Here is a 14,664-nt window from a genome sequence, read left to right as displayed (position 1 = left end):
TTTCCTCACATGCAATGACCTTTCTTTACTGAAATGTTATCAACAGTCAGCATTAAACATCCTTTATTAAGGGAAAAATTACAGAATGGTTGTTTTACATTATATGCTACCAAACTTGCATGTCAGTATTCATATAAAAGGAGACTCAGTTGACAGTTTTACTGATTAAATATTTATGTAATATATAATGTAAAATGAAATATTACATAATTTAAGGCACAAATGTAAACTTTTCTTTCAATTGATAAGAAAAAAAACACGAAGCTCAGTCAGCCAAAGCTTATAAACATTAAAAATTATATGAGAAATCAGCTTTTAATAAAATTAAAATTATACCAGAACACATTCAAAACTAAAAAGGGCAGAGTCAAGTGGGTTTAAAGGCCTATGCTGCCAGAGATGGTATGAGCTTACCCGATTCTCATCATAAATAATTTGGACAATACTGCGGTGTTTCTGCTCCACAGGAGGAGGGGACACGGGCTTCTCAGGCTCGGGAGGTTTAGCTGCCTCTTCTTCAAGTTGTTGCTAAGAGATCCAGAAAGAAAGAGTCAAACATGTGCTGCACACCACCCCCACCAGTGATTAACTGCTGGAGGTAACACAGGCTACTAAGCTTTGCTTACAGATTTGGTAGGATAATCAATTAATCCAAGAGGGTCTCATGGACCAAGAGCTCAAAGAAAATCAATCAGATTTATTTCACAACACAAATTTTCATAAGACAGAGTTTAAAAAAAAAAAAAAAAAAAACTAAGAGGAAGCATTCTTTAAGATTTTAATTCAGATTAACCTAAAGTAAAACAATAAGTTAAATTTAATGAAGGTATTCTATATACCTCTATCACAACGACCTTTGACAGTACTGAAAAAACATTTTTCTATGTTATAGATACACAGTATACATTACTGTCTGGTGGGCAGAATATGGTAGAAAGGAGTTCAAGGGTTAATCCTTAACTCAACACAGCACCATGCCACCCTCAACACCTAACCTTCATGTGTTACAGTGCTCCAGCCAAAGGGCACTCAACAAAACCACAAAAAAAACAGACTGTTGCTGTGTGAAAGTATAAAGCAAAAAGCTATCTGTATTAGCTTGCCTGGGTTTGAGCCTCAAGGTCACCCTTTACAGGTGGTGTGATCCCTAGGACCCTTTCTGGGTCCTTAGGTCAATCTTAAGCAAACCACTAAACTATTCATAAATAAAGTAGGGGTAATAATACTACTATCATACAGCTTTTTGAAAACACTAAATGACTTTATATATATATAAAGCATATTAAAACTATAAATTGTATATATTACCAAGCATTACCAGTGAAGCAAGCAGGGACTTGTCTGCTTTTTTTCAACACCTAAACCAGTGCCAGTGTCTGATACCTAGTAACTGCTTTAAAAATATCCACGTGAGGCCAGGTACAGCGGCTCACTGCTGTGGTCCCAGCACTTTGGGAAGCCGGGGCAGGTGGATCACCTGGTGTCGGGAGTTTTGGACCAGCCTGATTAGCATGGAGAAACCCCAACTCTACTTAAAATACAAAACTGGCTGGGCATGGTGGCGCATGCCTGCAATCCCAGCTGCTGAGGGTGGAGGGGTGCTGAGACTGGCAACTCGCTTGAGCCTGGCAGGCGGATGTTGGGGTGCGCTGAGATCACGCCACTGCACTCCCGCCTGAATGGCGGGAACAAAACTCCATCTCAAAAAACAAAAAATCCACATGAATAAATATAGCATAAGTCCACTGCCTAAGATGATAAAAGAAAAATTAGGTAAAGGCAAATTTTCTTTTATCAAATTAGGTAAAGGCAAATGAAGGTTAAGTCTAGTATAGCCTATAGGAAAAAATTATCTGTACTGCTAAATAAAACTGATAGTCAAAGCTCCCAGTCCCATAAATCAGATCATGCCCAAATGAATGCATAAAAATCCACCAAGAGGGAGTCTCTGAGCCTATTGTGGCTCAGGAGGCTGCCTGATTGGAAAATAAATAAATAAATAAATAAAATCCACCAAGAGGGTCTAAACTGTTAGGAACACTTCCACTTCGGAATTACAAGCACTCTTGTAGTCTGTTATCCGTATAAGCAAAAGAAAGATATTTGAAATTCTTAAATCCTTCTTATGATAAGGGGTTCTTCAGTGATGCCCTTTCATTCAGGCTTAGAGGGCCGCCTTGTATAATCCTTGTTAAGGAATAAACAAATAACACTTTGTAGTACCCAAAAAGCCTTGGGACAAAAACATTACACCTTAAAGGCTAAAAGCAAATACACTCTCTCTCTCCCCTCACCTGTTTGTTTGTTTGTTTGTTCTCGAAATTACTGGCACCCACCACCACACTAGGCAAATTTTTTGTCTCTTTAGTAGAGACAGGGTTTTGCCATGTTGGCCAGGCTGGTCTCGAACTCCTGGCCTCAGGTGATTCGGCCAGCCTCCGCCTCCCGAAGTGCTGGGATTACAAGCATTGAGCCACCATGCCTGGCCCTGTCTGTTCTTTTACATTAACTTTACAGTGTACTTGCCATGTTTCAAAAATAAATTTAGTTGGAATTTTATTGTAATTGTATGAGACATGATTTAGTGCAAGATGAACACACAACATTATTACTAATATTTCCATCCAGCTACGACAGGTTTCTTTGTTTTCTCTAGTTGTCTTTGATATATCTCTCATTAAATTTGTAGCTCTGGTACATTTCATAATAATCATACATTATATTTCATTATTTCTAATTATAATGCATTGCATGTACATTTACTATGTACCAGATAGTATGCAATATATTCATTATCTCAATTTATAAAACAATCATGTGATTTAGTTGGTGTTATTACTAGATTATTACCATTATACAAGTAAAGAAACTAAAGCCAAAAGAAAGAAAATAAAAGAGACTCAGCAAAATCAAACCAATAAAGACTTAACTAGAATTGTTGGGCATATAATAAAAATTTAATATGATTCAATGAAAGCAAAGAAGCATTTTAAAAACCGACCAGGCAGATTTGAAAAGGAGCCAAATAGAAATTCCAGAAATAAAAACATAATTGTTGAAACTGAAGACAGATTTGACAGATTACATAGGAAAAGGAAAATGTAAACTAGAAGACAGGCTGAAGAAATTGCTCAGAATGAAGCCCAAAGAAGTAAAAAATGAGAAAGAGAAACAATTAAGAGACATGGAAGACAAGAGTGGTAAGATGCTACAACTAACAGGAATTTCCTAAGTAGAGAAAGAAAATGTTAGGTTTTGTAAAAAAAGATAATGGCTCGGAATGTTCCCAAAGTGACGAAAAAACTCTACCCTTCAAATTCAGGAAGCTCAAGTTGGATAGATTTAAAAGGGGGAAGAAAAAACACCTAAATGCATCATAAAAATAATGGAATTCCAAGGAAAATAATGTATTGAAACAACCAGAGGGAAAATTCACATTATCCATGAAAGAATACGGATTTAGAACAACAGCTAATGTCTTAAAAATGGAAGCAAGAAGACAATGTACTAAGAAAAAATAATCACATACCAAATTAATTTTTTAAGACGGAGTTTCACTCTGTCATCCAGACTAGAGTGCAGTGGCATGATCTCAGCTCACTGCAACCTCGGCTTCTCGGGTTCAAGTGATTCTCCTATCTCAGCCTCCTGAGTAGCTGGGACTACAGGCATGCGCCACCATGCCCAGCTAATTTTTTTTATTTTTAGTAGAGACAGGGTTTCACCATGTTAACCAGGATGGTCTCGATCTCCTGACCTCATGATCTGTCCACCTCTGCCTCCCAAAGTGCTGGGATTACAGGCATGAGCCACCATGCCCGACTAATATGCCTTTTTAATAAACAGGCCAAAAATAAGACAATATTTAAGTCACAAAAACCAAACAAATACTGAATTTGCCAATCAAGAGACCTTCACTAAAGGAAATTCTAAGAGGTCTTCTTCAGTAGAAGGCTGTTCCCCTAGATGGAAGACTTGAGTTGCAAGAAGAGATAGTGAGCAAGTAAGAAAACAAGACAAATGTGGATAAATATAAATGAATACTGACTATACAACATGTAGCTTCCAACGGATTAAGAATCAGATGAGAAGCAAAACTATAAAACTTTAAAAAATAATACAGTAAAACTACCTTAATAACCCCAGGGGGTCTTCATATAAAACCTAAACAAATTCAGTTTAGCAAAAAACACTATCAGGATGAAAGACCCAAATATAAGAGGTCTACAAAATTTGTAGAAGAAAACATAGGTATAAATCTGTGACCATGAATCAGGCAATGGCTCTTAAATATAACACCAAATTCAAGAGTGACAAGAAAAGCAAACTGAACTTCATAAAAGTTCAAAACTTTTGTACATCACCCAGGACTTTGGGAGGTCAAGGCAGGCGGATCAGGAGGTCACAAGATCGAGACCATCCTGGCCAACATGGTGAAACCCCATCTCTACCAAAAACACAAAAATTAGCTGGGTGTGGTGGCAGGTGCCTGTAGTCCCAGCTACTTGGGAGGCTGAGGCAGGAGAATTACTTGAACCTGGAAGGCAGATGCTGCACTAAGCCAAGATTGCGCCACTGTACTCCAGCCTGGCAACAGAGCAAGACTCCAACTCAAAAGAAAAAACAAAAAAAAAACAAAACTTTTGTCCATCAAATGATACTATCAAGAAAGTGAAAAGAACCCACAAAATGAGAGAGAATATCTAGTAAGTCATATATCTGATGACAGACTAATATCCAGAATATGTAAAGAATTCTTAGAACATTCACCTAGATTTCAGAGAAAAAAAAAAAAAAAAAAAAAGAATTCTTAGAATGATAAAAAGACAACCCAATTAAATAATAAGCAAACAGTCTAAATAAACATTTCTTGAAAAAAGATAGACAAATGGCCAATCAGCACATGAAAAGATGCTCAACATCATTAGTCATTAAGGATATGCAAATGAAAACCACAACTAGATACCACCTCACATCTACAAGGATGGCTATATTTTTTTAAAAAAGGAAAACAGCAGATGCTGGCAAGGAGGTAGGAAAAAATGGAACCTCCATACACTGCTGTTGAGAATGTAAAATGGTACAGAGGCTTTGGAAAACAGTTTTGAAGCTTTTCAAAAATTTAAACATAGATTCACCATATGTCCACTCCTAGATAAAAGAAACCTGTAAAAATATGTCCACCGGAAAATGAGACATGACTCTCATCACAGTACATTATTAATCATAGTCAAAAATGAACAAAACTCAAATATCCATCAACTACTGAATGATAAGCAAAACACAGTATACTCATGCAACGGAATTCAGGCATAAAAACTAATGAAGTGCTGAGACAAGGTTCAACATGGATGAATTGGGACCACATGCTAAATAAATGAAGCGAAACACAAAAGGTCACATATGATTCTATTTTTTCTGATATCCAGCACAGGCAAATCCATAGAGACAGAGAATGGACTAGTGGTTGCCAGGGGCTGGGGAAAGGGGGAAATGGGGAGTAACTACCGGAGTTTCTTTTTGAAATGATAAAAATATTCTGGAATTAGAGAGTGGCGATAGCTGCGCAACTTTATGAATACATTAAAAGCGCGTAAAGCTGGGCACGGTGACATGCACCTGTAGTCCCAGCTACTTGGGAGGCTGAGGCAGTAGAATTGCTTGAACCTGGGAGGGAGAGGCTGCAGTGAGCCAAGATCGTGCCATTGTACCCCAGCCTGGGTGATAAGAGTGAGACTCCAAATCCAAAAAAAAAGAAAAAAAATGCACTCTCAGTGTACACTGAGAGTGAATTCTAGGCTAAAAGTGAAATGACAAACCACAAACTAGGCAATATCTGCTATACACATATCTGACAAGGGACTTCAGGAAATCCTAAAAATTTTAATGACAGAATAGGAGAATATAGATGCAAGACTTACAACAATGGACACAAGGAACCCAAATAACTGATAAACAAATGAAAATAAGCTCAGTCTCCTCCCTAATCAAGGAAATACAAATTGAAACCACAGTGAAAACTATTTCATATCCAACTTTAAAAAATGTATCAAGTAAAGGCAAGAATGTGCACAAACCAGTACTCATATAAGCTGCCGGTGGGAATGTAAAATGGTATTACTTCTTAGCAAATTTGGTATCATCTATTAAATAGTTCACTGTGTATAATCTTGGGCCAAGCACTGCAATTCCTGGGCACACGCCCTAGAAAATCTCTACATATGAACTAAAAACCATTAACATTGTATGGAATAGAAAAAAACAACATCAAAAACAGAATGGACAAACAAATTTCACTCTCTACAATTATATAATCAGTGCAGCAGGGAAAATGAATGAATGCAAGAAAACCACAATAATAGCAAAAAAACAGCAAGTCATAGAATATATAAGGCATGATTCCTTTTATGTTAAGTTTCAAAATATGGAAAACTCAAAATTATCTTCCGTAGGAAGACAAACATACATTCTTAGAATATATTAAGCAAAGGCATTTACTTGTTTCTTTTTCAGTTTAAGGATCTGCTGTTCTACTTTTGCAATTTCTCGATCTACACGATCCATACTCTGTATTAACTCTTCCTTTGAAAGTTTTGAAGGTGAAGCATTTTGATCATCTCCACATGGTTGCCCCGAAATTGGAGAGGATGGAGCGTCATGTTTGCCTCCAAATGCTGGATCCTTTAGAGAATAAAACCAAGAAAAACAATTTATTTCTAATAAAGTCCAGATTGCCTGAAATGAAAAAGTCAGTTTTAAACCACAGCAGAGCCATGTGTACGTGTTTAGGAGTAACTTTCATATTCACATACATGCATATTTACACCTCACTTTTATAGTTTGATATACCATTTACTATTTTGAAGAGCCTAAAAGCTATACAAAGTGAAGTAAGTGGGTGTTGATCAACCTCTAGTGTCACAATTACTGACACTGTAGAGAACTTCTGGGTAAATAGTAAAATCATGACAAAGAAAGACACCAATTTCTCAGCCATTTCCTTGCAATGGCTCCTCAAAGAGTCTGAACAAGTGGCTGGGAAATAGTATCATTCCAGGTAAAAACCTGTGTGACCACATAACTTAACAACTACAATATGGCCAAGAGTCTTATCAAAAAGTTCTCAGGCTTTCCAAATGAAAACTGAGGTATACACACAAGTCAGAGAAGTGACCTAGGAACTTCAGTTGCTACTATCTCTGGGCCTGCTTTCATATAGCCCACACTACAGCATACGTAACACTTCTGTAGCCAAAAGCATCCCATTGCACCTCCAAATTAGCAGAGAGCTGGAGCAGAATGAAAGCCCCTCCACCCAAACATACCCTCCAACACACATACACACACACACTCTATTAATTTCCAGTTTGCTGTTAAGATATGAGCAATATTGGGAGAAGGATGTGAGGCTGGGGGAAAAAAAGATATAAGCAATATTATAACACACAAATTTTAGATTAAGGCACTAGTTTCCCTTAGACTATGAGAAACCTACAATAAGTGTAGTTCACAGGATTACAGAACCCTAAAATGTATTAAATAATGATTAAGGAACTGTGAAAAGTCAGTAGGTCTGAGCCACGAATGCATACAGGAGATAACTGGACAGTCGCTTCAAAACACCTTAATACAGATATTTCAGCTAATACAGATTGATGAAAAGCCTTATATTCTGTAATAGTATACACTGAATCTAAGAGGTTTTCTGGGAAAATAAGATTATGGCTATGCCCTAAAACCTGTACAATTCTGTAAGGAAAGCACCAACAAAATCAATAACAATTCTAATACACTTCATACAGTTAAAGCTCCAGTATCATTGGCATCTGGCATACAGTCAATCTTTGGCTGCCTTAAGCCCTACAGATTCCTCTCTTAAGATGTAAATCGTTGAGGTCATTGGCTTCCAAAATAAACCAGTATGTTTCATTTTAATAAAAAATCAGATTTGGCGTATAACCACCTTTAGCAACCTTTTTTTCTCCCCCTCCCTATCAACATTAAAAAAATATAGGAAAATATGTCTTCGCACTGTCTTTTCAATGCTCGAATCTTCACTAACACCATGAAAAGCACAATGGTTCTTAAATTCAATAAACCAGCTACTATCTCCACTAAATGAAAACTAAGTGCAGAATGTTCAAATATTTTTAAGTCTTCATGTGTTGGGATGCCTTTTGCTTTCATGATGAGAAAGCGTGCTCCTGAGAACTCTGAAATATTAATGCATAAAGAAAAATCTTGGGCCGGGCGTGGTGGCTCACATCTGTAATTCCAGCACTTTGAGAGGCTGAGGAGAGAGGATCACGAGGTCAGGAGATCGAAACCAGCCTGACCAACATGGAGAAACCCCACCTCTACTAAAAATACAAAATTAGCTGGGCATCGTGGCTCATACCTGTAATCCCAGCTACTCAGGAGGCTGAGGCAGGAGAATTGCTTGAACCCCGGAGGCAGAGGTTGCAGTGAGCCAAGGTTATGCCACTGCACTCCAGCCCAGGCAATAGTAAGAGACTACGTCTCAATAAAAAAGAAAAGAAAAGAAAACTCTTTGGTGACCCACCAGGACTTTCATGTTACATTAATATCATTTACCCACTGTACGCATATGACCAAATTTGTGTTACAGAAACATATATAATATATTTTGATTCAGTAGGCTTCAAAAATGCTCCTCAGGTGATTCTGATGCATGCCCAAATAATAGTACAAAAATCAACATTTTCCACCAGCTTCCTTTCTAAATATTAAATATTTAACAAGAAACCAAATCCTCAACAAAAAAAAAAAAAAAAAAAAAAAGCCAAGTAAAAGCAAACATTTAAAAAAGGCTCATCAGCAAATCAAAAAAGCCTCAAGTTAAAAAAAAAAAAAAAAAGATTCACATTATTTTGGGTTCAGGAAAGACAAAAGCAAAAGATATAAGAGACATTAGTTTAAAGAGAGAGAGAGAGAGAGAGGGAGATTGATGGATCTAAATTTAAAAACACAATTGGGAAAATAAATAAATAAAACACAATAGGTCGGGCGTGGTGGCTCACGCCTGTAATCCCAGCACTTTGGGAGGACGAAGCAGGTAACTCATGAGATCAGGAGATTGAGACCATCCTGGCCATCATGGGGAAACCCCGTCTACTAAAAATACAAAAATTAGCTGGACATGGTGGGGCACGCCTGTAGGCCCAGCTACTTGGGAGGCTGAGATGGGAGAATTGCTTGAACCCAGAAGGCAGAGGTTGAGCCCAGCAAGCCGAGATCGTGCCACTGCACTCCACCCTGGCAACAGAGCGAGACTCCATCTCAGAAAAAAAAAAAAAAAAAAAACCATACACACAAAAAGACACAATCATCTACTTCTCAAAACAGTAATAACAAATTAAAAAGGCAAATGAAATAGAAAAACCATTTGCAAAGTAGGCAGTCTAACAACTCAATATAAAATAAACCAACAGAAAAATGGGCAACATACATGAAAAAGCAATTTACAAAATAGGAAAGATGCATAGCCAATAACATGAAACAATGTTAAATTTTACTAACAAGTACAAGTTAAAAACCATCATTCAGTCGGGAGCGGTGGCTCATGCCTGTAATCCCAGCACTTTGGGAGGCCGAGGCGGGTGGATCACAAGGTTAAGAGATCAAGACCATCCTGGCCAACATAGTGAAATCCTGTCTCTACTAAAATACACAATTAGCTAGCTGGGCATGGTGGTGCATGCCTGTAGTCCCACTACTCAGGAGGCTGAGGTAGGAGAACTGCTTGAACCCAGGGGTGGAGGTTGCAGTGAGCTGAGATCACGACACTGCACTCCAGCCTGGCACCTGGCAACAGAGCAAGACTGTCTCAAAAAAAACCAAAAAACACATCATTCATCAAATTAACAATCTTTTTTTTTAAAACCATAAATATGTGGTGTTATCAGGGATACATAAGGAGTAGGTTCCTTTATACACTGCTGTCAGGAGTTAAGAAATGGCCCAATCTTTTGCAGGACAATCTGGAAATACCCACTGAAAGCCTTAAAAATCAACTCTGGTCTGTAATTAATTAAACTGTAAGAAATCTACCTTATGGAAATAAGTAAGAATGTATACAAAAAAAATCAGTCTAAACAATGTATGGGCCATTTGCAGTGGCTTTACTCCTGTAATCCCAGCACTTTGGGAGGCTGAGGCAGGCAGATCACCTGAGGTCAGGAGTTCGAGACCAGCCTGGCCAGCATGGTGAAACGTTGTCTCCACTAGAAATACAAAAATTAGCCGAACGTGGTGGCATGTGCCTGCAGTCCCAACTACTCAGGAGACTGATGCAGGAGAATCGCTTAAACCTGAGAGGTGTACACTGCAGTGAGCCAAGATCACACCACTACATTCAAGCCTGGGCAACAAAGTGAGACTCCATCTCAAAAAAAACAACAAATACATGTCACAACACTGTACATATGAACAAACAGGTAACCTAAATGTATGATGACTGATTAAATAAATAACTTTATATTCATATGTGGAATACTAAATAGCCACTAACAATACAGCTGTAAACGAATTGGCACAAAAAGAAGCTAATCATATATGTAAGGAAAAGTAAAGTTAAACGGAATGTATACAGTGACCACATTAAAATCTTTATACAGGCTGACTCTGGACACACTGCCTATGGGTTAGCCCTGTTCCATAAGGAGCAGCAAAGAAAAACCCATAAAATTAAATAAAATTAAAATTAAAATAACATACATACAAATAGGGAAGAATCAACATGAAAATGTTGATGATTTTTAAGTGGTAAAACTGTAGATACATTTTTCTTTCAAGCTTATTTAACTCTTCTATAAATGATATGCCTAGGCTTAACATTTAAAAAAAAACTGAACAAATGTTAGTTCTTTTTAAATCCTTACTTCTGGAGGTGGGCGTTTGGGAGAGAACGGGGAGAGGGAGACAGAAGTATTAGTTAGTAGTAGTAGTCATGTTTTACACTTTAGGGGGAAAAAAGCAGGACTAGAGTCAGGGGTCCTGGGCTAATTCCTACTCAGGAGGTTTTACCTAGGTCACTTTAATTTTTTTTAACATCCAGTTTCTCAACTGTAACATGGAAATGGGTCACACTACAACACAACACATTCCATTTTAATGAATAAGATATTTTTCTGCTAAAAAAAAAAAATCTGTAGTTATAAATTACATTTGTGGTAATATAGTCAGCCACAGAAGATGACCTTTATTCACTATATTTCTTTTTTTTTAATGCAGCAAAACATTTCTTATAAACTCCACAGACTACTATATGATAAAGATATTTCACATGATAAGGTGAGTCACAAAACACCTAGAAGCTTAACTAATTTCTAGCTTAGGGCACATAGTTTTTCCCCACCCAACTTACTATTTTGAAAAATTTCAAACTTACTTACAAGTCGAAGGAACAGTATAATGAACACTTATTTACCCTTCATCTAGATTCACCAGTGGTTAACATTTTGACTTATTTGCTTTCTTTGTGTATGTGTGTGTGTGTACACACACACACACACACACACCCCACTTCATTTTGGCTGAACTATATGAAAATAAATTGTAGAAACATTTACTATCTTTTAAATCACTCTTCATTGCATGAAAACTCAAAGAATATTTGCAGGTACTTACTTATCTGATATCAGAGAAGAAAGAGCAATTAGGCATAAAGGTTAATAAACATTATAAAAAAAGATTTGATGACAGTAAAAAAAATTTTTAATTTCTGTATGCTTAAAAAAAACTCAAACAAAAAGACACTGGGAAAAATATTAATATGTTAGTAAAAAGGTTAACAATTTACTGTTAAGAGTTTTTAATATTAGTTTATTCTTTCTACAACAAAGATTTATTCAGTGTCTACTAAGTATCACACACTTCCTAATCTGCGGATTTAATAATAAGCAAAGCAGACAATTGTAAAAGGCAAACATAGCAACAAAACAAGAATACATGAGCAAACATTTCACAAAAGATGGGTAAACAAACACAAGGGCAAAAATGGTTTGATCCTACTACTCTCATTGTTTCAAATATCACAAAATATAGCTAAATATTAAAACTTCTTATCTCTGTACAGCATGGTGATTATAACCAATAATATGTACCATATACTTAAAAATTGTTGAGTGGATTTTAAATGTTCTTACCACCAAAAAAAAAAAACAAAAAAAAAAAACAACTATGTGAGGTGATGAATATGTTAATTAAATTGATATGTTTCCCAAAGTATAATATCAAAATATCACACTGTATAAATATCATCATAAATATATACAATTTTTATTCCACAATAAAACTGGGGGAGGGTCGTTATCTCCAAGTTACAGAATTACGGCTAACTTTTTTCTGTTTATTTTCCAAGCTCTCTATAAGTATGCATTACTTACATAAATTAGGAACAATTTTATTTTGTATAAAACTTACAAGCACAATTTAACCTTACCTAGATGTGTTTTTTCCCATATAGCAGTTAATAAACTGCTACTAAATTTAAGAGGCTTATTTAAAATTTAATTAAGATTTAACAAAACTAGTAATCTTGAATATCTTTGAACACATTTTACAACCAGCAAGCCAGTAAAAAAAATGCTTGAGCATTATTCGATCGAAATTCTTCTTTACGGGAGTAGTTTTTTTGGATTGTTTTCACTTACCGAAAAGGCAAAAGTGCTCACTTTAGCAGTCTGGAGCACTAAGTCTGTGGTTTCTAGTTTTGTTTAACAAAATTTTTACTTTCCCATAGCACTAACCTTTAGAGACTGGAGTAATTGGACTTTGAGGTGCTATGAGTGAATATAGCTAAACAAACATTACAAACTTACAACTCTGCAGGGTAAGAGAACAAACACTTACCTTCTTAGCATCTGCAGAAGACCTCAGCCCTTCTGGCAGGGGGTGCACTAAAGGCAAAACCGCAGCACTGACACGCTGAAAATGGGAATCAGAAACCTGTTCCAGACGTGGTCGCTTCGATTCCAGTGAATCATGATCCACTGGGGATGGGCCTGGATGAAACTGTTCATAACCAGTTCTCCTTTCTTGAGGCCTAATACAAAGAAAATAAACCCTTGAAAATTTATAAGTGATGTACAACTCCCTGCTAACATCCCTGGTTAGACTTTGAAATAATCAATGAAAAAGTCATGCTTATGTTCAAAGTGAACCCGTACCCCTTCTGTTCCCACCCCAGAAGAGTATATACCTCACTATAGTACCATTAAACTTCTAATTTTTAAAAAAAGGTTTAATTAGCTGGCATGGTGGCAGCACCTGTCATCCCAGCTACTCCGGAGGTTGAGGCAGGAGAATCGCTTGAACCTGGGAGAAAGATGTTGCAGTGAGCCAGAATTGCACTGCTGCCCTCCAGCCTAGGCGACTGTGCAAGACTCAGTCTCAAAAAAAAAAAAAAAGAAAGTTTTGGGGGGAGGGTTAAAAACTAATCTAGAAGTGAAAGATGAAACAAAAGATTTGCAGAAAATTTAGTTGCTGAAGAATATCTATAAACTAATATTTTTAAATGTTAAAATGCCATAATAATTAAATTTGAGATAATATAAACCAGAAAAGCCACCATTTTTCAACCAATAACAAAAACAAGCAGGAAATAAAAATCTCCCAGCTATTGCTACATAGAAAGAGAAATGACTTCAGTTATAAGGTACCATTCAGTCTTAAAGACAACTTTCTTGAAGAGAAATCCAACATTACTTCTAAAACACCATCCTGGCCCCTAAAACATGTAAATACATGACTTGAAGATCAGAATCTTTTATTTCTTTACAGGAAATGAGTCTTGCTCTTGGGTGCTCTTAATTTGACTTTTCATTTTCTACCAGGTATTAACAGAGGTGATATTGTATCTCATGGCCAACTTGTAAACTAATGCTTTACAAAGCAGTATTTCAATGAAAACAGAATCACTGGGTTTCATATTGAGGACAGACAATGAAATGAATGCTAAATTCTTTTTCTTTTTTGAAACCCAGTCTACCTCTGTTTCTAGGCTGGAGTGCAGTGGTGCCATCTCAGTTCACGGCAATCTCCACCTCCTGGATTCAAGCAATTATCCTGCCTCAGCCTCCTGTGTGGCTGGGATGACAGGCATGTGTCACCATGCCTGGCTAATTTTTGTAGAGACGAGGTCTTGTTACATTGCCTAGGCTGGTCTCAAACTCCTGAGTTCAAGCAATCTACCTGCTTCAGCCTCCCAAAGTGCTCAGATTATAGGCATGAGCCACTGCACCTGGCCTGAATGCTAAATTCTGTAAAATTATTGCACTGCAAAATTTTAAATCTCATCGAACACATAGAATCCCATTATCTTAAAATTCAGAGTGATGTCACAAAAAAAGTGTGGGGTGGGAAACTTCAGGAATAAGACAAAGATGACTGCATTCACCATTTATATTCAATATGGTATTGGAAATTACTGTCAGAGCACTAGGAAAGAAAAAGAAATAAAAGGTATCCAAATTAAAAAGAAGCATTTTTATTCAAGACGACATGATCTCATATGTAGCACCCTAAAGAAACGGCAAAAGAAAAATTAGAGCTAACAAATAAATACAAAGTTGCAGGATACAAAATCAACACACAAAATTTGTTTGTATTCTATATACTAACGTTAAACAATCCAAACAGGAA

At 36.7% G+C, this 14,664-nt stretch overlaps 1 protein-coding gene and 1 long non-coding RNA gene across 20 annotated transcripts in view; one reads left to right on the top strand and one right to left on the bottom strand.

Annotated features, from left to right (window-relative positions):
- The window catches only part of NCOR1 (nuclear receptor corepressor 1), a 183,766-nt gene that overhangs the window by 127,377 nt on the left and 41,725 nt on the right, over window positions 1-14,664 (bottom strand). For all 19 annotated transcript variants that reach the window (XM_032280184.1, XM_032280179.1, XM_032280187.1 and 16 more), the window contains exons 4-6: window positions 12,874-13,066; window positions 6,499-6,681; window positions 415-528 (exon numbers count right to left, since the gene is read on the bottom strand). In XM_032280184.1, the coding sequence (XP_032136075.1) occupies window positions 415-528; window positions 6,499-6,681; window positions 12,874-13,066 (490 nt within the window). The remainder of the gene's footprint in view (window positions 1-414; window positions 529-6,498; window positions 6,682-12,873; window positions 13,067-14,664) is intronic.
- On the top strand, window positions 1,647-1,988 carry LOC116553079. The gene is made up of 2 exons (XR_004269628.1): window positions 1,647-1,773; window positions 1,804-1,988. It is a non-coding gene; the product is annotated as an uncharacterized LOC116553079 (long non-coding RNA).

This window comes from Sapajus apella, unplaced genomic scaffold (genome assembly GCF_009761245.1).
Source record: "Sapajus apella isolate SASKATOON/1434 unplaced genomic scaffold, GSC_monkey_1.0 scaffold12, whole genome shotgun sequence".
NCBI classification, from domain to species: domain Eukaryota; kingdom Metazoa; phylum Chordata; class Mammalia; order Primates; family Cebidae; genus Sapajus; species Sapajus apella.
The sequence above is the reverse complement of the archived record's forward strand: the minus strand, read 5'-3'. Positions and strand labels throughout refer to the sequence as shown.